This window comes from Diabrotica virgifera, chromosome 2 (genome assembly GCF_917563875.1).
Source record: "Diabrotica virgifera virgifera chromosome 2, PGI_DIABVI_V3a".
NCBI lineage: Eukaryota > Metazoa > Arthropoda > Insecta > Coleoptera > Chrysomelidae > Diabrotica > Diabrotica virgifera.
Genome location: NC_065444.1, coordinates 26,792,513 through 26,817,544, shown reverse-complemented (window position 1 = coordinate 26,817,544; position 25,032 = coordinate 26,792,513). Strand labels below are relative to the sequence as shown.

Sequence of the window (25,032 nt, the reverse complement as noted above, 5' to 3'; positions counted from 1 at the left end):
TTCTATAAAATCTTTGTTGTTGAGGAAGAATGCTTTTAGCAAAAACGTGCCTAATAACACTTGAAAGTATTAAAATACATTTAAATATGTATGATTTTATGAACAAATATTAGACAAAACTTGGTGTGCCGCGTGTAAAAATTAGTCTATATTGAGTAAGCAATGCATTGCTTAATCAGAATATTAAGGCCATGGGTACATAATTCGCAAATATTTTACTGCTATCCCTACCTTTTCTGTCTTTACATGGCAAATTACGTGTAGTAAAATTCACACTGGTATGGATTTGTAAATATTAGGTTTGTTCTAGCATCAGTTTCAAACGGTTTGAAACCATCAGCGAATAGTCGACCAGCGCGAGTAGAGGGGATAGCACTGGTGACTGTATTATGTTCTCTCACTGACCAACTGTTTGCTGACGGTTTCTGACTAGTTTGACTGTTTGCTAGAACAAACCTATTACTAGAATGTCATTCTACTTAACAATGTCATAATTAACTTAAAGAGATGGCTTTTGAATATTCTTGGATAACTGTTATTTGTATAATTGTAAATTATTAATTCAGTTAATAAATGTGATTATTTCATTCATAGGAGATTCTGACCAATAGAAAGCTAGAGAAATCTGAATTAAATCGATAATTTTTGATAATCTCCCGTCGTTAAGTATATTACGTCAGATGCCCTTCGTTGCTACGAAAAAATACATTCAGTGACATTAATGACAATTAATGTTTTAAAAATTATAAAAGTAATGACTTTCAATCGTCAAATATTTATAAAAACTGTGTGTTTAATGGTACTTACATAAATTACAATAAAATTTTGGTTTTGAAGAGTTTTATTCATAAAATAATCGCAACAAATTGCACTCGACCTCTGAAATTAATATAGAATTTCAGAGCTCTTGTGCAATTACTACTGATAATTTTTTCACTAACTATGTATTCGGTACCTAATTGTAATAATTTATATGTACAACAAAAACTAATACTCAATCGAGAAAAGAGGAAAAGTGTTAAAGTGATTTTTTAATAATATATTGTTACTATGGAACGCTTACAATTTTGAACATCTTTAACAAAAAATACTTGATGTATTCTCTGCTTGGATCTTCCATAAATAATACACAATAAATAACTTTTTATAAAGTTCACGTCTTAAATCAATTATTTATCAAATACACTATACAGGGTGGTTCACCTTATTCGCCTCGGTCTCTGTACGGAAAACCACTTGATATTTTAAAAAAATTTCTTCACAGAAATATACAGGGCCTTTAATACTACAACCTAAAAATAATGTGAATTCAACAGGGTGCTCCAAAAAAGAGTGGTATATCAAAGTTATATTTTTTCTTATGGAATGCACTATATCTGATGACATTACTGAATTGACCTTAAAAAATAAGCTATACTTTTATAAGGGTTCCCTATACCTAAATACAGGGTGTTTTGATTTATTTCGATTTTTATGAAAATGTAAGGTTTTAGAAAAAAATAAATATCTACGAATTTAAGAATCAGTAACAGATTCCTTCTTGGATCTTAATAATAGACTATTTAGCATACTTAAACAGATGCTTGCTGCAACAAAATTTCTTACAGGGTGGTCAAAATATGAGATTGTTCTATTAACAAATTCAAGCTGTAATAACTTACTTATTTTAAATAGAACACCCTGTATCTTACTAGTCTATCGCGTAGAAAATTTACTTAGCTTTCAATTTATATTAGGGTTTCCTATACCTATCTTTTACAGGGTGGTCAAAATATTAGATTGTTCTATTAACAAATTCAAGCTGTAATAACTTACTTATTTTAAATGGAACACCCTGTATCTTACTAATCTATCGCGTATAAAATTTACTTTACTTTCAATCCTTATTAGGGTTACCTATGCCTATCTCCCTTCATTTTTGAAATATTTAAAGATTTCCTAATTTGTAAGCTTTAAAAATTAGAATTAAGTACCTATGTCGTGGTTATGTACAACACATCACCAACACCGGCAATATACTTAAATATCTTAGTCAAGATACTTTCGTTAATAAAATTCATATTTTTATCATTTAATCACACAGTGTTCTTATTTTAAATGACATACTCGATATTCTATTCTTTATAATGGAAGATATTTAAAATCTCTTCAATTCCATGTAAACATTCTCAATACACATGTTATTCTGTAAATGTTAATTCCCACGTTATTCTGTAAATACCCATTTTTACATATTTTTGTTCAATAGGCTCGTTTTCGTCATAGTAGCATTGCCTTTAATTGTCTGTAATTGCGATTCAAAGATTCAAATAAGAAGTGGTGTTCTTAAATTTATTTAATAACCATTGGTTTAAGATATGGAAAATACTTATACGGAATGAAATATAATTTAAGTATCTTCCAGAATACGGCATCTAATATAGGGTATGCAGTTTAATATAAACATATTATTCAATGTCACATGTAGGCCAAAATCAACTAAAATAATACAACACTTTGTGTGATTACATGATAACAATGAAAATTTTATTATTGACAGTATCATGTCTAAGTATATTGCCGGTGTTGGTGATGTGTTGTACATAATATGTAACTACGACATATTTACTTAATTCTAATTTTTAAAGCTTGCAAATTAGGAAATCTTTAAATATTTAACAAATGAAGGGAGATAGGTATAGGAAACCCTAATAAGAATTAAAAGCTAAATAAATTGTCTACGCGATAGGCTAGTAAGATAGAGGGTGTTCTATTTAAAATAAGTAAGTTATTGCAGCTTGAATTTGTTAATAGAAAAATCTAATATTTTGACCACCCTGTAAAAATATAGGTGTAGGAAACCCTAATACAAATTGAAAGATAAGTATATTTTCTAAGCGATAGACTAGTAAGATACAGGGTGTTCCATTTAAATTAAGTAAGTTATTACAGCTTGAATTTGTTAATAGAACAATCTCATATTTTGACCACCCTGTAAGAAATTTTGTTGCAGTAAGCATCTGTTTAAGTATGCTAAATAGTCTATTATTAAGATCCAAGAAGGAATTTGTTACTGATTCTTAGATTCGTAGATATTTATTTTTTTCTAAAACCTTACATTTTCATAAAAATCGAAATAAATCAAAACACCCTGTATTTAGGTATAGGGAACCCTTATAAAAGTATAGCTTATTTTTTAAGGTCAATTCAGTAATGCCATCAGATACAGGGCATTCCATAAGAAAAAATATAACTTTGATATACCACTCTTTTTTGGAGCACCCTGTATAATTCACATTATTTTTAGATTGTAGTATTAATGGCCCTGTATATTACTGTGAAGAAATTTTATTAAAATATCAAGTGGTTTTCCGTACAGACACCGAGGCGAATAAGATCAACCACCCTGTATATCAATATTATTTAATCAACAACTCAAAATATTCCCGATTCATGTCAAATATTTAAAATTGTCACTGATTGTCACTGTCTGACTGAAAATATGCTGACAATATTCTATTTGACTGAGATTTGGAAAATATTTGGAAATATATTTGGAAAATATTACCACGGAAATTGTGTTCATTTTTTTCGAATCCTGAAAAAACCAATAAATATTTTTGAAAAATTTAAACGCAGAATGGAAGACTAAATTATTACCGAGGGCCGAAAGTCCCTTAGAATAAATAAAAAGTTTATTTTGAATGAGATATTTGAAATTAAAAATCACACTAAATTTTCTCTTCGTTTTTCACCCCTTTAACTTATTAAAATAAACATTATAAAAGTTCTCAGGGACTTTCGGCCCTCGCTAATAAGGTAATCTTTCATTCTGCGTTTAAATTTTTTAAAAATACTTATTAGTTTTCTCAGGATTCGAAAAAAATGAATCCCCATTTGAATACCATTGCAACCGAAAATACGTACCCATCCTCTTAACTGAGACCACAAGATATTTAAATGTTCTACCTTTTCAAACTCATATTGACCAATATTTAAACTTGTCACATCAACTGAATTTATTTTATATTATTATTTATGTTATTATTCATTAACTAACTTAATTTATTTTCATTTCGACAAATTATTTTTAGATATTAAATGAAGTACAAAAAATCTTAAAACATCTATTTATATAATTCTTAGACACCACAACAACTTTGTACCACTCTCTATATTTCTTGCATGCCATCTTATCATTATGGGTTATATCAATACACGTGTCTATTCTTGCGCAAATTATGTAGTTGTTGATGATTAGGACAATCATAATTCTTAAACTTCTATAATGTAAACAAATTTTTCATTGGTAGGTGAACTATCACTAAGCGTTTGGCCACACGGGCGATTTTTTACGGCCGCCGTAAGAGCCGTAAAAATCAGCGCGAAAATGGGTCCCACGGTGAGAATAGTAGATGGCCAGACTGTTGCTGCGCGATATTTTACAGCTCAGTCTGGCCATCTACTATTCTCACCGTAGGACCATAGCCACCTTTACTTTACAAGCCATGAAGAGAAAAAGGCAACATCGCAATTGATGACGTGCGTAGTCCGACTTTCGGACTACCGCTTTTGAAAACACAATTTTAAAGTAGAAATTCTGGTAAAATTTATAGTATTTTTTGAGTCGAACAAGAAAATATTATTAATTAGAAGTTTGTACAAAATAAAATTAAAAGTACTTCCTTGTAAGTAACGTTTATTATACAAAAAAAAACCAATAACAAGAATATACATGGGATTAATTTTTTTCGAATCCTAAGAAAACTAATGAGTATTTTTCAAAAATTTAAACGCAGAATGAAAGATTACGTTAGGACCGAGGGCCGAAAGTCCCTGAAAACTTCTATGTTTATTTTAATAAGTTACAGGGGCGAAAAATTAAGAAAATTTAGTGTGATTTTTAGTTTCAAATATGTCATTCAAAAACAACCTTTCATTCATTCTAAGGGACTTTCGGCCCTCGGTAATAAAGTAATCTTTCATTCAGCGTTTAAATTTTTCAAAAATACTTATTAGTTTTCTCAGAATTCGAAAAAATCATTGCATTTAAAATACACTGAAAATTTTGACAGGCGTCAAAATTTTGCATTTTGTTCCTTTCCTTTTAAAGTTTTTCGCACTTTCCGCGAGGAACTGCAGAAGGTTTTAACTTAGGATTCGTTAATTTCTCTACATGTTTGTTGCCTTCCTTATCTACCCATTCTCTAACTCTCTCGATGTCATCAGAATAAAAATGTTTGGCACATACTACCGCTGATGTTCCAATAACAAAATTTTTCCTGTGGATACACTGTAAACAAAGTTCTCGCAGCTTTGGATCCTTTGGAAATAAAAAAGTGCTTTCTGGTTGTTCATTCTTTTTAAGACTGCTATCGTAATTGCTTTTGCACTCTGGTACACAGCAACGGCTTGGCATCTACAAAAACAAAAATTATAAGTAGGTATGCCGTATGTAAAATACCAAACTTAAAGAAATTTATATAAACTTGCGTGCATAGAAATCAGCCCACTCAAAAATTTGGTCATTTTTGATGTCTCGTATTTCCCGAACCTGTTGGCCGATTTAAATTGATTTTTTAATATGTTATAGCCTGATTCTTTAACAATACCCCTGTAATAATATTGTTGCTAAATAAGTAAATTTTCATTGTATATATACCGGGTGTACGAATTAAACTGTCTTTTTTTTTCAAAGTTCGCATCACCCTATGGAATATTCATTCTAAGGGACTTTCGGCCCTCGGTGATAAAGTAATCTTTCATTCTGCGTTTAAATTTTTCAAAAATACTTATTAGATTTTTCAAGATTCGAAAAAAAATGATTACATTTAAAATACATTGAAAATTTTGACAGGATGAATAAAAAACAGAATGTTAAGAAAACCTGAGGCTATAGTTGAGTTTTAATTTCACTATTTTATAAATGCCCGTTATACAATAAAAAATTAACTGCTTAGAAACAATATTATTACAGCGGTATTGTTAAAGAATCAGGCTATAACATATTAAAAAAATCACTTGAATCGGCCAACAGGTTTAGTAAATATAAGACATCAAAAATGACAAAAATTTTAAGTGGACGCATTTCTATATGCACGTAAGTTTATTATATTAATATATTATACTATAAAATATATTATATAAAAATATATTATATTGAACTAAAATCATCTTAATACATACCTTTTAATATTCTTTATAATTTGGAGCACGAAATATTGTAAAATGTTTGAGTTTTTCTGTAAATACAGTGAATATTATTTAAAAACATTTAAAAATAAATGAGAACTGTCAGAATTAACCGGTCTACGCTTAGATGTTGCCAAGTTTCAACTTCATGGCTTGTAAAGTAAAGGTGGCTATGGTAGGACCCATTTTCGCGCTGATTTTTACGGCTCTTACGGCGCGCAGCGGCCGTAAAAAATCGCCCGTGTGGCCAAACGCTAAACTGTCATTCGATCTAGAGACGATTTACTAGTTAAATTGTATGAATATCAGAATATTTATTATTAGTCTGGTTCTCGAAGGTAGGTTTAAAACCCATCTTGTTACCATTCGCTAGGTTAAATAAGGTGCTAAGTCTTTTTAATAATATTCCTGACACCTGCCACAGTTATTCATTAAAAAAATATTTGCAAAAGAATCTTAAGTTGATTTCTGGTTATAATTTATTCAATTTATTTATCCTAAATAACTTTTTTTGTCATAAGATAAGTCAGAAAAAAATTTACAATGATTCTACGGGTTGATCAGCAAGAAAGAAAGGTAGAGCAATTATTTCAAAACAATTTAAAAAATAGTTAAAACCGTTTTCCAACATTGCAAAACCAAATTGCAAAACATTGCAATTATTTACTTACAAACAATTAGAATAACTTTTTCACCATTGGCCGGGGAAAATTATTTTTTTCGCATTCGGAAAGCTGGTATTTATTCACAATTTAAACAAAACAAAAAATGAAGCTCAAAATTCAAAATGTGGAGCTCCAATTTGTTCAGCTTGGAGTAGTGGAGCAGGTACTATAAAATTATTTTATCTACTCTATCTCATATTATGTATGTATAAGTTTTTAGTTTGTGAAAACTGTCATTATAGATAACAGTGCGTGAAGGATTTAAAGTGTGCGTGAATGTATTTTAAATGGGATTTACCTTTTCGCACTGTTTTTGGCACACTTTCATATAATCAAATATCCTTAACTTTCGCGTTGTCACGGTGATGACATTGTCAGTAATAAATTACGACAAAAGTTTTGACAGTTTTGTGGTTTGAAAGAAGTTAGAATTTTTAAATGTCAAAGTTCTAAAAATTGTAGAATAGAAATGAATTCCAGTGACGAAGAGTTACAGTTTTTTTATTTGTTTATCGTAGATAAAATATTGTATGAGACTGTGCGTGAAGTACTTTTTGCGAACTTACGCGATGTATAGCACTCGCGCCGCTGTCGCTCGTGCTCTAAACATCGCGTGCGTTCGCAAAAAAGCATACTTCACGAACTGTTTCATAAATAACGTTTTTCATTTGTATGTACTCTTTTCGTAAACTGTTGTGCCTGTTGTTAATAAATTTAATGTTAAATTAACCATGTATATTTTTTAAACAATTTTCGACAATAATTGTTTTAGCAATATTGTTAGAACGATTTTTATTGGAAAACCTTAAATATTTATCAAATTACATATTTGCCATATTTAAGTTATTTATTCCTATGTTTTGTAAAAAAATCGTCCTATATGTATATTGCAAATTTTTGTATATTGTAAGTTTTTTAAACAATTTACAAGTTTAATTTAACATTAAATTTATAACAAACAACATATTCCAGAAAAACGTCAAAATCCATCAATAGGAACTTGAACTATTTGATAGCTCGAGATTGAAGTTCATCATTTTTATTTGTTGTTACAATGGGATCATTAATCACAAACACAGGGTCACTACAGGAAGAGATAAAACGTAGATGTGATCTAGCAAAAGTCGCCACAGCAAAAATGACCACAATATGGAAGGACTGTCAAATTTCAAGAGCGTTAAAGATGAGGTTGATCAACTGCTTAATATTCCCAATACTGACCTACGGATGTGAATCTTGGACCCTGAGAAATTCGGAAAGAAGAAAGATAGACGCCACTGAAATGTTCTGTTAGAGACGAATGCTACGAATTCCTTGGACCGACCATAGAACAAATAATTCAATTTTAAGAGAGCTAAAAGTTAGCCAACGACTCTCCAGTAAAGTCCATCTCCAACAATTAAAATACTTTGGACATGTTATGAGAGCAAACACAGAAAACATGGAAAGGCTCATTATACAAGGAAAGGTGGAAGGTCGAAGATCACGAGGAAGATCCCCAACAAGATGGATCGATCAGATTACAGGAATATGCAAAAGACCTATGCATGAGTTAAAAGAAATGACCAGAGACAGAGATCTTTGGAGACGGACAATACACGACATCACGTCGACCACTACACTCCCTCCGGGAGGTCAGGATTGAAGAGAGAGAGTTGTTACAATCCTTTCTGATAAACACTGAACCACCAACATAAGAAGTGACGACAAACGAAGAAATAAACATTGAAAACAAGGAGATTCAAAAATAGAAAATCACCAGGAGAGGATAGAATACCGAATGAACTCCTAAAGTACGGAGGACCAGATCTGACCAAACAACTATTAAAACTAATCCAAAAAAGAATGTGTGTGTACTTTGTACGCACGTAAGAAGTTATACTTCTATTATATAATTTCAACGAAATAAATATACTTAACTGTTTTTATTTGCATTTTATTTAAATATTAAACTAACTTTCTTACCTACCACTTTCAAAATTTTTTTATTAAAACTACCAAAAATTAAAAAAAAAACGTGAATCGTCCGGGATTTGAACCCGCGACCTCTCGATCTCTAGTCCAATGCTCTACCTCTTATCTGTTTCCTCTCCAGAGTTCGGAGCCGTTTTTTAATTCTGAACAATTCATTGCAACTAAGTACATACTGTCTGTGTGCGCATGCGCGCAGAATTATGAAATTTTATGAAGTATAACTTCAAAAATAATAGTACAAAACAGAAAACCACAAGAATGGAGATCAAGCATCTTATAATACCTCTCTTCGACCTATTAGACCTCTTAGAATATTAGACCTGGAGAATAACATAGCAAATAATTTATTAAATACAACACTAACCAAATTCATAGCAAATTAATCGAATAAAATAATTATAATACTAGCAGAAGAACAACAAGGTTTTAGGTCGGGAAGATCACACATCGACGCTATATTTATAATTAGGCAAGTGCAAAAGAAATCATTAAAATACAATAAACCGGCATATTCATGTTTCATGGACTTAGAAGGCATTTGATAGGGCCAAATTAAAGGACAGTATCCACTTATTGTACGGAAGAGTAATATCTTTAGGACTAACCAACACGATCGAAAATATTTACCAGAACAACACAATAAAAGTAAAAGTAGAAGAATTAACTGACCCAATTGAAGCTAGCAATGGGATCAGACATGGGAATTCCGTGAGTCCTCTGTTGATCAACCTGATCATAGACTAAACAATAAAAAGGTAAGTAAGTAAAAGCAATAAAAAAAGACAAAATGCATGGTTCTAACAGCAAATCTACTACGATAATATACTGCGTAAATTAGAGCTAGAGGCTCGGATACTCGCTGAACAAGTGATGGAGTTTAAATATCTAGGCATCACACTATCTAGCTACGGAAGGTTCGAAACAGAAGTGGAAGATCAAGTGAATAGAGCAAACAAAGCCGCAGGTTGCTTTTATGAAAAAATAAGGAGAAATAAAAATATCGGAAAAGAAATGAAAGGCAGAATTTACAAAACAGTGATCAGTCTAATTACGAGACACGACCTGGCACAGAGATATTAAAAAAAACAGGAAAAAAGGAATGCTAAAAACAGCAGAGATGAAAACTCTTACAAAAATCAATGGTAAGTCAATGTTGGGGCAGAGCTAAATGGTAGGGGCGCAAAGTATGCTAAATGTGCAGTCACTCGAGCGTTATGGGGACCTATTGGGTTGTGAAGAGTAGGTCCTAAAACCAAAAAAAGTTAAGTAAAGTTTTCCATTTTAGTGGGCGCTTGCCATTTTTTAATTTAATTTTCCATTTCCAACAATCTTTTTTCCGATTATAACGCCATCTATGCATAATTCGAAAAAATGTTTCGAATAAAAGTTACTTATTTTTTCGTAAGGAATCGAAATTTGTATTAAAAAATGGGGCTCCTATAAGATTTTAAAGTAACCCCCACCCCTCTCCGTTGGAAGTCGTGTTTGGTATCATTCGATAGATTTTTAAAAAATATTAAATAAGTGTATTTTAGAGTTTTTCGATCTGATGTTCACTTTGCGAAATATCGCGGGATTCGTATTTAAAATATTACATTTACCCCCCACCCCTCTCCGTTGGAAGTCGTGTTTGGTATCATTCGATAGATTTTTAAAAAATATTGAGCACAAATTTTTTAGTTTTTCGACCTGTCAGTCATTTCGCGAAATATTCGCTTTTTTCTTGTGAAACTTTGGGACTCACCCATTTCCTTATGCCCGGCTCAAATCGTCAGATTTTTTAAATATACACTCTTTTGCATGTACTTAACCTAACTTATCTTAATCTGACAATTTCGAGTTTTTTTAACGATAGATTTTTTTTTCGGGCCCCCCTTAACGAACTCCCCTGTGTTAAGAGCCAATATATGGTACTTAGAGGTACATCTGGAGGGTACCAGGTTTCTCCCCATATGATAATCTGATGCGCTCGAGTAACTGCAAAAATCCCCGCTTGGGCTCCCCTACCAAAAGTAAATATACAGGGTGTTTAAAAAAAGGTAACCCCGTCTCTAGGGTAGGTAAAAAACTGAAAAATAGGTTTGCTTAGTAAAAACTTTTTGCAACGCCATCCGTTTTAAAGATACAGGGCGTTGAAGAAAAAAAAATTACGCATTTTTGAAAATTGAAAAATTGAAAGAAGGTTTAAAAACTCTAATTATTGTTGATTTATCGTCATAACAATCAATAAATGTCAGATATCCATGGCACACTTGGAGAAAATAGAGGTATACCTATTAGAAATTTATCATTACTACCAGCATCAATTATTACTTCATAATTTTCAAATCAAAATATTCCGAAAACGGTACACAGTATCGAGTTTTACCAAGAGTACCTTTTTCGTGTAAAATTGAATGATGTTTAAGTTTACTTGAAATTTTGATTAATAATTATTATTATTATTATTATTTATTATTAACATTCAATAAGAATAGAGGATTAGAATCCTATTATACTCTAAAAGCTAAACAAATTTTGGTACTTAGCTGTTTTACACTTAAATACGCTGATTTACATATAATTAAATTAAAAATACAATCAATTATTATCGAGTCTATTCTTAAAACTATTTGTACTAGGAGCCATAGCGACATAAGCCGGTAATGAATTCCAAGCATAAACAACCCTATTTGATAAAAAGTTTAACCTGATGTTGGTTCTGCAGAGTTCTCTTCTTAGCTTTCTGGGATGGCCTCTTAACCGCTCATCTGTATTTATTGTAAAGAAATTTCTGAGTGAAGAAGTTTCGTAATGAAATGAATTGAATGTTGTAATTAAGTCGCCTCTAAGTCTTCGGGCGGATAATGGAACTAAATCCATGATCCTTAAACGATCTTCATATGAGGGACGCACCAATGAATACGGGATCCGTGTTACTCGTCGCTGTACATTTTCCAGCATATTTACATCACGCTGAAGAACCGGACACCACACTGAATTAGCAAATTCTAATATAGGTCTCACATAAGTTTTATACAATTTTGCTAAGGTTCGACTGTCACAGGACGAAAAAACTTTACTAATAAGATATACCATGCGATTGGCTTTATTACACTGTTGCAACGTTTGAGGAGTCCAGGACAATTGTGAGTCTATTAACACGCCGAGATCAGAGTGACAATCGGTCTTTTTTAAAACGGTGCCGTTAATAAAATAATTTAACCGAGGGTTATTCTTGCCGAGATGAAGAACGACACATTTTTCTATATTAAGCGGTAGCAACCAGTCAGTACACCATCGAGAAATGCTGTCCAAGTCTTTTTGCAAACACTGAGAGTTTATTTTAGGATTGTTGTACAGCTTTGTGTCATCCGCATAAACCGAAAACTTTGATGAAATGATGTATTTTAGCTCCGATGTAAATATATTAAACAGTAGTGGCCCTAAAACAGATCCTTGGGGGACTCCACTTATCACGTCATATAGGGGGCTACTTGAAGACTGTATTCTTACTGAAAATTTTCTTTCACTTAAGAAGGCTGAAATCCAGTTTAACAGTTGCCCGCGAATTCCAATCCTGTTTAATTTTTTCAAAAGCCTTTCCCTTGGAACTTTATCGAAAGCCTTGCTAAAATCTAAGTAGATAATATCAATATCCTGTCCCATATCTACTTCGGCAGTCCAGTCATTTAGGCAACATAACAAGTTGGTAACAACCGATCTTCCACTGGTAAAGCCATGTTGTTCGTTCGGGATTATTTGATGCTGGTTCAAAAATATGTGTAAATTATCCACAATAATTGATTCCATAACTTTGGATATAACTGGAGTGAGACTAACAGGCCTATAATTTTTGGGGTCGAGTTTATCTCCTTTCTTAAAGATTGGTTTCACCCGTGCTTCTTTCCAAATAAGTGGCAGAGTAGCAGAGTGGAATGATTGTTCCATAAGCAAATGGAGTGGATATTTAAGAGCATTTGCACATGATTTCAAGAAAGTAGGAGAAAGATTATCTGGTCCTGGAGATTTGTTGGTGTCAAGTTCTTTAAGTTTTTTAAAAATATCATCAGGAGAAAATTCTACTGAGGTAATAGAACTATGATTTACGGGTTCATAATGTAAGTCTGGGAGCGGGCCATCAGGTTCTAAAGTAAAAGATCCGTAAAAGCTCCTAGCAAAAGTTGTAGCCACTTTCAAATCATCATTTGTAATATCACCTGAGTCTGTTTTTAATTGAGGAACAGAAACTTTTGTGTTTATGGAAGTTCTAATATACTTATAAAACTTCTTTGGATTATTGCTGTCTATAATATTTTTTTCATAGTTTCTCCTAGCATTGCAAATTTTTGTTTTCAATAGATTGGCAACTTTCCTATGCGTAACAAAATCATTCTCCAAACGTGATCTTTGATACTTTTGCCAAAGAGCTTTCTTTCTCTTAATCAGTCTTTGAATATCCCAATTAATCCAGGGTTTAGAAGGAAATGTAGTTATAAGTCTTGAGCTTGTATTCTTTTTTATGATGTTGCTACATTGTTCATGAAAAATATTCCAGTTTTCCTGTACATTTGGTAACGACAGGGCGGAAGCCCAGTCAACCAGTGACACATCATGATTAATACCTCTATAATCAATAAAATATCTTGATGAGTATAGTTTTTTTGGATCAGTAACAAGAATTAACTGCATTTGGAACTGAAGAATTGCATGATCGGATTTAGCAAAAGGGGGATAGTATTCTAGATTGTTTATTAAATCATTATCAGAAGTAATAATTAAATCCAAGATGGAGGGTTGCTGCCCAGAACGGAAACGAGTTGGTTCAGTAACGATTTGTTGGAGATGTGAATCTTGTACAAAATCAAGAAGAAGTCTAGATGAAGCATTTTGAGGTACAGGATGTGGCCATTTTAAATCTCTATGATTGAAGTCACCGGCAATAATTAGGTTTTTGTAAGTTGAAGCTAGAACGGATAAAAAATTAATAAGTTGAACATAATTATTATAAGCAGTATCAGGCGGTCTGTAAACACAGCAAATCGTAAAAGATAAGTGTTTATTATGAAAGAGAAGACATATTGCCTCGAAGCCAGGAATATTGGAAGGTAAAACAGTTACTGTAAATTGAGAAAAAACAGAATCTAACACATAAATGCATACTCCACCTCCAGTCGAAAGCCGGTCGTTGCGGAATATAGTATAACCTTGTACATCTATGATAGAATTAGGTATATGTGGTTTAAGCCAGGATTCTGTTATAAGCATAATAGCAGGCTTCTCTAAATCCATATAAGGAACAAATTCATTGAGTTTTGCCATTAAAGAATCAATATTAGTATAAGATATAGAGAAATTAAGAAAATTTGACTGTTTCAGTTTTTTGATGGTACAATAGAGGGGGTTCCTCTGATGAACTTTATAGTAATATCAGTCTCGCCTTTAGCCTTTCGATCATTTAGCTCCTTTCTCAACTGATCCAAATACTCCATTTGCTTAGGTGTTTTATCATCTCTAATAATAAATTTATCAAAACGGGTTCCCGTTAATGAGTTCTTGCGTTTAAGAATATCCTTTGCAATTGATGCATTGTTAAATGAAAGTTTCATTAATTTTGGTCTATTGGGTTATATATAATTTTGGTTATACTCTTAAAAAAGTTATATTGACTAATACTTAGTACGATCCGTGTAACTAGCGCCCGCTATGAGAATCAGATATAAAAACAAATTCATGGGATGTATCAGTTTCCAAAACATATTCGTATAAAATTTCATTACAATGTTGCCAGTAGTTTCGGCAAAATCGTAAAAAATGCGTAAAATTTTTTTTCTTCAACGCCCTGTATCTTGAAAACGGATGGATTTACAAAAATTTTTTACTAAGCAAACCCCAATTATTTTTCAGTTTTTACCTACCCTAGAGACGGGGTTACCTTTTTTTGAAACACCCTGTATACGACGGAGATGCAAGGTGGAGAACATCAATGATTGGGTAAGAAATAGAAGAGTAGAATGAAAGTACAAATAATGGAAGAAGACAACAAATATAGTAGTAAAGACGGTAAGAGACGGTTCCCCTATAGGAATACGATCACTGGGAAGACTACGAAAACACCGCCCCTCTTCGCTCTTAGGGACGGCGCGACCCTGTAGGAAAGTATATACCTAATAAAGTTTTTAAAACAAATTTTTGTATCTTCCTGAAGAAAGTTCCCTTAAAAATGTGGTTCCCTTAATTTTGTAGAGCATTAATAGTCCAGGGCGCATCTGTTTTGAGATGGACGTTGAGAGGTGACTGATATTTTTTTGCAGAAATTGCTTGAAATTAACTCCTATAATAATAATTGGATTATCCTCCCACTCAAAAATGTCCGGAACATTGTTTAAATAATCAAAATGTCAAAAAATGAAGGAAAAATTCGATTATTTTCTTCGTTTTTTTATTTTAACTTTCCAAGTATTCACTTTCGAGAAAAGTTGTACTGATATAAAAGTTGCATAATTAAATTTCCTACAATATACTACAATATAGGATTGGTTACAAATTTTAAAAATTGTCAACCTTGTTGCAAAATAGCAATAATTGCGAAAAAACCATAAAAAACAAGTATTTGAATTTTGCGTTTTTCAACCATTTATGCTACACTTAGCACCTTCATATTTTACCCAGAAAAACTATATAACATAGTAAAACAATATGTAAATTTCATTAACATCGGTGCAACAGATTTTGCAAAATAAATTTTGCAATCCAGCTTTCGCAAAAAAAATCATTTTTTCAAAATGTTGCAGGACTGAAAATAAAGCAGATAGCAAGTTGAATTTTTTTTACTTATAGTAGAATACTGTACTTTTCATTTGCAATTTTTAAAATTAAAATCCATTAACTACCACGGCGTCAGGAATTTTTTTAAACAAACATAAATTTTTGGTGCTACGCGCAGGACAGTTCGATTCACACAAGTTGATTTCCACCAAAATTTCTTCTAATCTTTATCTAATATATTATTTTCTTACACTATATTTTGTTGTATTTTAATATTTTAATTTCACAAAAATCAAACTAATTTGATTATTGTTTGTGAAATATTGTTTAAACAGTTGCATATGTTTAAAAATAATAAACTTTTATTCTCTAACTTAAAATATATGAACAAAGAAAGTTTTTGCCAAAAAAAGTGTTATTTTAAACAAATTTATTTATTTATATCGAAATAATGTACTAAATATTAAAATTTGTCAATCATTATCAAAGGTCATTGGAATGCCCAATCAGAGCAAACTATCCGCTGTCCTGCGCGTAGCACCAAAAAAAAAATGTGTATTTAAAAAAATTCCTGACGCCGTAGTGGCTAACCGATTTTAATTTTGTAAATTGCAAATGAAAGGTACGGTATGCTTCTATATGTAAAAAAAATAAACTTACTGTCTGCTTTATATTCAGTCCTGCAATATTTTGAAAAAATTAATTTTTTTTTTGCGAAAGCTGGATTGCAAAATTTATTTTGCAAAATCTATTCAGCCGATCTTAATGAAATTCATAGTATTGTTTTCTTATACCAAAAAGTTTTTCTTGGTAAGATATGAAGGTCCTAAGTGTAGCATAAATGGTTGAAAAACGTAAAATGCGAAAACTACTTGTTTTTTTATCGGTTTTTCGCAATTATTGCTATTTTGCAACAAGGGTGACAATTTTTAAAATTTTTAACGAATTCTATATTGTAGGAAATTTAATTGCGCAACTTTTATGTCAGTACAACTTTTCTCAGAAATGAATACTTTCAAAGTTATAACCAAAAAACAAAGAAAAAAATGGAATTTTTCCTTAATTTTTTGACATTTTGATTATTTAAACAATGTTCCGGACCTTTTTGAGTGGGAGGATAACTCAAATATTATTATGAGTTATTTTCAAGCAATTTCTCTAAAAAATATGAGTCACCTCTCAACGTCTAAACATAGGCGTAACCAGGATGATCCTAAGGGGGGGGGTTACAACTACCTGAAAGGGGGGGGTTACAACTACTGGAAGGTCTCTGAGGGCTATGGTGTTAAGCGTATGGAGCTCAAAGTACATCCCAATGGGGGGGGGGTTACAACCCCCAAAACCCCCCCCTGGTTACGCCTATGCGTCTAAATGTACTAATATTTTTACAGATGCGCCCTGGTCTAAATAATTCAACAAAATGTTTTACAAAATATTCATCATTCTGTAAAAGAAACGCATCTATTTAAAAATCTTAAAAAACACGATAAAAATTTCAAATTATCTTGCATTTTTTGTTTCAGATTATCTCTAAGAACCGCTTCGACAAGATTCTACGTTCAGATAGAAACTACATGGAAGCATCGACAACTTAATTCGAGATTGCTCTGTAAATAGTAGAATTCTAACAGAGATTGAAAATTTTGATAAAAGTATCATCTATTTGTGCGGTGCGTCTGATAAGAACGGTCGAAAACTTTAGAAATAGTCACACGTGGACTGTTGTTTTCTTTCTGATAAGAAGAAGATAGAGATATTTTCATGGTTTTCATGGTAAGTACTTTTATGATTTCTAATAACAACACTTATATACACTCACCGGCACAAAATTCCGCCACTAAAAATTTTTGATCAAGTTTGAAAATTTATGACTTTATTATTTGTACTCCGATTTTTAAGATTGTTGCATCAGTTTGTAGGTACATGTATTGATATTGTTTGTTATTCCAGTAAGAAAAATTTTTTGCTTAGATGGGATTATACGGGGGTGAATGGAAGCGTTGTATTTTCTCCTAACTTTAAAACATTCTGTGGAAAAATTGAACGGCTGATTTTGTTTCATACTCCTTTTGTATTATTTCGGAGGCATTCCTATGATTCTGTTTTTTGAATTATCCGAATATCTCTTTTCTTGTAAAAGCTGTAAATAAAATACTGCTTTGAAGGTGTATTTAATTAAAAAGATCAATCGCACTAAAATTAACAACACAAAACAAAATTAACAACAAAACAAAACAATTAATAGCGGTTATGTCCACCTCTCGCAGCAACGACTGCTCGCAATATGTTTGGCATCGAATAAATAATATTAGGTATCCTTGCCTGCGGAATAGCCCGATATTTCTCTACCAGGGCCATCACTGTACAAAATTTTCTGGAGGCCAGTAGCTATTATTTTCAAATTCATCCCAATAAATAATAAAGTTATAAATTGTCAAACTTAATCAAAATTTTTAGTGGCGGAGTTTTGTGCCGGTTAGTGTATGTTACTGTTTAGTGTTTAATCTCCTATTTGATTGCATTGTACAGGCTTCAATAAATTTTATTGTTTAAGTGAAATAGACAAATTATTGAAAACATTAATTATCACATAAAAGAAGAACATTAACAATAAGTATAATAAATGGCTTCCGTTTATAATTAATATTACAATACTTTAATTTATGTATATGTTATAGTCAAAGCCCGAATTTCAGGCCCTCCTAGGTTTGACTAGGCAATCCTCAGGTCTGACTGACGGTCTTAGTCAAAGCCCGAAATAAATTACAGTTTCGGCCTTTGACTAGTCAAACCTACGAGAGACTAAGTTGGTCAGGCAAAGGTCGAAATTTAATTTTATGAAATCGGGGTTTGACTAGTCAAACTCCGATTAGCTATTAAAATGTCGTAATTTGTTAGATTAGCTTTAATTAAACGTCATTTTTTAATTTTAGTAGTTATTATTTTTATATTGTTGTAATTAAAATGAAAAAATTAGTGTTTATTCTTACATGTTGAGGCATTATGGCATTTAGAGTTGCTCAATACGTTAGACCTTTTACACTTACATAATTTTGAAGAGCATTTCTTATTACAGTAGCGTTTTATAAAACCTTGACCTCGAAATTCAGGATCTTTTGTACTAATTTCTCTTATAGACAGCTTAACGTCTGGAACATCTTCGAAATTAAGAAATTTCTCTTTGCATTCTCTTATTTGATTTCTTGAAAAAAGTTGTATGTATTGTTCCGTATTTTGTACCAACTCTAAATAAACCGTCAATTGTTTTATCTTGTACCCAAAATATTTCGAGCATCTCCTTTGGTTCTACCCAAATTAATAAAGGAAAGGCGATTGAAGATCTTCATGCCCAGGCTAATGTTATGAAACAATTAGGTGAAAAAAAAATTCCTCCAATTTCGATCGGAAAAACTGTAACAGTACCTACTTATCCACAGCTTTGATAGAGCCAAAGGAGATGCTTGAAATATTTTGGGTATCATACAAGATAAAATAATTTAAAATAAAAATGTATACCATTTTTATTCAGTTGCAATGCGAAGGCAAAACAATCTTACTTTTCAATTAGAATACGGAGTGCAGTCCAGTCCCTTGAATCGCGATTTTCGGCTCTTATTGGAGCCTTCATCGGAAAGAACGTAGGCACTGTTCTCCATATTTTAACTGATTCGCATCGAAAGGTTTTCCCATCCATTCGTCGATAAATTAATTATTGACGGTTTATATAGAGTTGATACGAAATACGAAACAATAAACACACTTTTTTCAAGAAATCAAATAAGAGAATGCAGAGAGAATTTTCTTAATTTCGAAGATGCTCCAGACGTTAAGCTGTCTCTAAGAGAAATTAGTAGGTACAAAAGATTATAAATTAGGAGGAGCTTTATAAAATGCTACTGCAATAAAAAATGCTCTTCAAAATTATGAAAATGCAAAAGGTCTAACGTATTGTGCAACTCTCTACATGCCATAATGCCTCAACATGTGAGAATAAACACTAATTTTTTTATTTTAATTACGACAATATAAAAATAATTAGCATTAAAATTAAAAAATGACGTTTTATTAAACCTAATCTAACAAATTACAACATTATAATAGCTGATCGGGGTTTGACTAGTCAAACCCCGATTTCATAAAATTAAATTTCGACCTTTGCCTGACCAACTTAGTCACTCCTAGGTTTGACTAGTCAAAGGCCGAAACTGTAATTTATTTCGGGCTTTGACTTAGACCGTCAGTCAGACCTGAGGATTGCCTAGTCAAACCTAGGAGTGCCTGAAATTCGGGCTTTGACTATAATATATATACTCATTGCAGTAGGTACACTATAAAATGTTGCACAATGTCTTAACAACTAAATGCTCGGTTATTTAGGAAGTTACTATTTTAATATATTTTTTCAATATATAGTTGCAATCGTGTTGGCCACTGTTTTATTACTTATTGATTTATCTTCAGGGTACCGCCTCCCTCCTTAATAAAATGCAATAAAAAGTGTACACTTTGTCAAAAATACGAATAAATAACTTTTTAAATCCTACAATGAGCACGCCCACTTGGTGCGCAGGAAAAGTACCGAAAATTATATTGGAGAAATAAACTCAAGCTGTCTCTCTCTCTCTCTAGTACTCTAGGTTCGTGCTCTAGTTCAATCCCTCCTTGTGGACTATTAGGCGGATATGTGTTTCTTCATCAAAAGTGTCTTGGCTAGTGATTCCTGACTAGCTGGGTCAACGCATCTTCTATCTTGTTTATTCTCTGGATAAACTGTGTACTGTGTAAAAGTTCCTTCCATTGTGTTATATTTCTTGCTCTGTTTTTGATTTTGCCCCATCTTAATTCAAGTTTTTCGTATTCTCTGTAGTCCTTTTCCAGCTGTTGTCGGATCTTCGTCTCTTTCTGTTCCCCTCTGGTTGGTATTCAAGTCCTTGTCTTACTATGTTGATTTCATCTTTTCTCAAAGTATGGCCAATCTATTTCCACTTTTTTCCTTGATTGTGGTAGATGTGTTAGTTTTCATTGTTCATTCTCATAGTTTTGTATTAGTTATTCTGTTGAGCCACTATATTTTCAATAATTTTCTTAAATATTTGTTTACAAAAGTTTGCAGTTTTCCGTTGTAGTTTCGTCCTGTTTTCATGTTTCTGTTCCGTAAAATAGTATAATTTTAATGTAACTATTAAAGATTTTAATTTCTCTAATCTCTCGCGTAATTCGGTGCACTTATTTTGGCTGTTCAGGTAGCGGTCCTCAATTCGAGAACACCGGTAAAACACATGTTATTTTTATGATCGATTAAGGGCCGGTTGTTCCAACGCTAATCAACAATTATCACTATCAAATATTTAATTACTGTCACAACTGTCAATGTCAACTTTGGTTGGGTTGCTGAAAACATAATTGATTATAATTATGAGATTAGTTAATCAATTAACATAACAATTATTAACATAATTGATTAACTAATTTCATAATTGTAATCAATAATTATGTTTTCAGCAACCCAATAAAAGTTGACATTGACAGTTGTGACAGTAATTAAATATTTGATAATTATCATTTTTGATTGGCATTCGAACAACCGGCCCACAGTGTTCAAAATTGGTCAAAACGTGATCGAAACTAAATTTTTTTAAACTGTAAAAGTGATCCGGCTGAAAACTTGGAATATTTGAGGTATTCTTTTTCTCATGATCATCTTTCAGTGCGTCACAGTTTTTCGATTTCTTTCTAACGCATTAAATTGTATGTGACAGAAAAAAAGGCACGTCGGTGATTACTTCTAGTTCTGTGATTATTCTAGTTGTCGATAGATGGCGCCATAATTAAAAAAAATTATTTTTTTTTAATTAGATAATAATATTACAAATATAATCTCTATAATTTATAAGACTATACAAATCAAAGAAAATACCATTTTATAAATGCAAGAAACACATTTGATTTGTTTTTATTCTAAATTGAAAATAAAATGTGACAACTGTCAGATTTAACTAAAATGTCATGTTAGAATAAATGTCATAAATGTGTATTATCACGGACTTACCCTTTTTCCTATCATTTGTGACGCACTGAAAAATGATCATGAAAAGGACAATATTATAGCGTATAACGAGTATATTTTATTATAATAGGAGTCATTTTTTTAGTTTTCATCCCCTCATTAGGGGGTGAATTACTTAAAAAATATCGTTATACAGGTTGTTTCATTAAGAATGTCAAATCTTTGATTTTTAGATTCTAGACCTCAAAATATTAGGATTTAACTCAAATTACTTAAATAAAATGTGGCTCGTTACACAGTTACAGGGTGTTTTATTTAACAATTTAATAACTATTTTTGCTCAGAGGTTTAAAACTATTCGACGTATCCTTTTCATACTTGGCAAAAGGTGTGGGTATTGTACACCCTATAAAATTATGTTAAACAAACGTTTCTGGCTATTACCAGAGGCGTACGACAGGGAACAGTGAATGGTTGACCCTTCCCAAATTCTACGCCACTGGCGGAAATGCCATTTTAGCAGAATTTTTCGATTCTCCAATACTATCTATGTAAATAACATACACTTCATTCGCAACGATAAAGTCATCAGGTTTCGAGATATTTGAAGTTAAACATGTAACGGTACAGATATTTGATTAATGTATTTTGCCGCTTATTTTTAAACTTCAAATATCTCTATGACCAATGATTTTATCGTTAAGACTGAAGAGTATATTATTCATTATTAGTGATAAAACCATAAGTTTTCGAGATATTTGAAAATTAAACGACACAATACATTATTCAAAATATCTGTGCCGTTACTTTTATTACCGTATGTTATTTATATAGCGAGTATTGGAGAATCGAAAAATTGCGCTAAAATGGCAATTCCGCCAGTGGAGTAGCATTTGGAAAAGGTCAACCACTTACTGTCTTACAGGATTTATCGACGAAAAACATGGCTAGTTGTTAAAGTACCTAACTTTTTTATTTTGCAAATAAGCAAAGTGAGGTTTAATTTCAACATTTTATAGATGCCAGAATATTCCCCAGGGTGTTTCGAACTTTTAGAAAAAACACAATATTATTGGTACACCCGGTATGCAATATAATAGCTATTTATAAAACTAATGTACAACATTATCTATTAAGGATTAACACTACTTCATCAAAAATAAAATCTCTTTTCGCAACCCCAACAAACAACATGTGTTTGGCATACATATAAACAATACATACGAGTGCAATTAATTCAGACTAAATGCGCGCAGCGCTCGATGCAAACTTAATGCGCAATTTACTCAGTTGCGCAGTTTTTCGCAGTTTGTCTTATATATTATTTTATTCCTTACATTGCAATCTTTCATTTAGTGAAGGATTTAACGTGGCACAAGATGGCACAATAAACGTAATACGCTGTCAAACATTAATTTTATCAAAAATTGTATAAGTTTTTAGGCAGCCGATTATATCAAAATCACCTTTCCGTGAAACTAACTATGCTATTTTAATCTTTAAAGTATGTACTTTTATCTCAAATAATTACTTTTATATTAGCTATCCACATAAATGAAGTAATATTACAAGTAAAAGGCAACTTCTGAGGATTTAAATTTGATGTATAAAATTATACTGAATTTTGTACTTTTGACCATTAATAACATCTAGCCCTAACAAACTTAAAAAATCAATTTTTGCCGAGAAGTTGCATCATGAGTAGTACAAACAAACCCCTTAATTTCGGCATTCTCAGATTTATTTTTTTTTTGTACTTACGATCAGGTTTCCTTCAATTTTGAACACTGTGCGGCCCCTAGATTCAGTACATTGAAAAGAGATAGGTACAAAAAAAGACAATTGGGAATGTTTTCACATATTTCAAGTACAATTTCTGACGTTTTGGTTTGTTTACTGTTGTGGCTGTCAGTTTGTTGCATTTTTTGTTGTTATTTTGTCGAATTTTTGCATTTTGAAGTTTTTTATAGTATACAAACAGTTGTTTTCATAACTAATTTTATATTGGAGTTTGAAATTTCATGGTAAGATGTTATTTTACGATTAATTTTGACAACGTACAAAGCTAACGACACAGTTAAGGAATGCTTGTGTTTAATGTTCCTTCACAGTGAATAAAATAACAAAAAGAAAATATATTATTGAATTTTTTTATAAATTGTTTATTTATTTACTATTCAATGATAATAACAGAACTTATTAAGCTACTTCAAATGTAGCTGTAATTATGTACCAAAATTTTAAAGCAAAACTTAAATTTTACATTCTATATATTTGATAACGTCATATTTTATACTATAACCCGTGATCGGAATAATACCCACTTTCTGTCACTTGCTGTTGCGTTTAGTAAATTTCCCACTTATTTCGTATGCTTTAAATGATGACGCACGGGTAAAGACTCGTGGACTCAACTGTAACTTTTGAACTTTATATTATTTACTTGCTTATTTTATCGTGCTCCTAGCAACTATCATATACTGCCACTCCTTCTACCAATCACAGTCATTCTAAACTATTGCAATTGGCGAGATAATCGAGATAAAGTTTTATGGAATATTTTATATTCGTTATGTATTGATGATGTCATAAAAATACTCCTCTAATGTGTATTTATATTGTGTAATCTATAAAAAATAGTAATTAATTATAATTATAATAAAAAAAGTCATAGTTTTATAATTTAGTTGTCTTCTAGTACAGTGTAATTTCGCAATGCGAACGTTTAATACATTACAAAAATGTTTAACTTTTTTTTGGGAAGGGAAGAACTATCGTGTACCAAAAAGTCAAAACTCAAAATTGCCACAAATTTTCTGTTCTTTCTCGAAACAAAAATCAGACAGCCTAAGATTAGAGAATCTCGTAGAGGTTGCAATTATTTAGGAACATAAGGGGCGGTTTTAAGGAATTTTTATTTATAAACATTTTCAAAATTCTCCTGTCCTAGTCTTAGTTGTCTTAGGTGTCTTAGTTGTCTTAGTAAAAAACTGTACCACACAAAATAATAGCAGTAGTTGCCAAGGATGCGTTGGAAGTTGGAAGCCAGCTGAGTTTACACATTTCATTGTCGCAGTGAAGAACCTTGAATTTTTCACCGTAATCTGACATCATTCATCGCAGTGTTACGGTCGCAGTTTGTCGGTGCCGCTTTCGAGGAAACCAAGGCATAACAGTCTTAGTTGTCATACTAGTGATGTAACGAATATTCGTATTCGCATTCGCATTCGCGAATATTCGCATGTTTTTGCATATTCGCATTCGCATCCGCATTCGCGAAATTTGTGCGAATGTTTTGCGAATATGAAAACCAGAAAAAAAAAAAATAAGATAATATTAGGTTAATAAAATCAAAATCTATTCACTTCTCATCTTTTTTATTAAGAAAAGGTACATAACAGCAGATAAAGAGACGGAAGATGGAATGAAACGATAACTCACTGGAGACCTTGGGACTACAAAAGAGGA

At 31.8% G+C, this 25,032-nt stretch overlaps 1 protein-coding gene across 2 annotated transcripts in view; it reads left to right on the top strand.

The window, feature by feature from the left end:
• Positions 1–25,032, top strand: part of LOC114332543 (Krueppel-like factor 5) — a 663,198-nt gene that overhangs the window by 47,353 nt on the left and 590,813 nt on the right. For both annotated transcript variants that reach the window (XM_050643496.1, XM_050643497.1), the window contains exon 2: positions 17,081–17,330. In XM_050643496.1, the coding sequence (XP_050499453.1) occupies positions 17,319–17,330 (12 nt within the window). In that variant the 5' untranslated portion in view covers positions 17,081–17,318. The remainder of the gene's footprint in view (positions 1–17,080; positions 17,331–25,032) is intronic.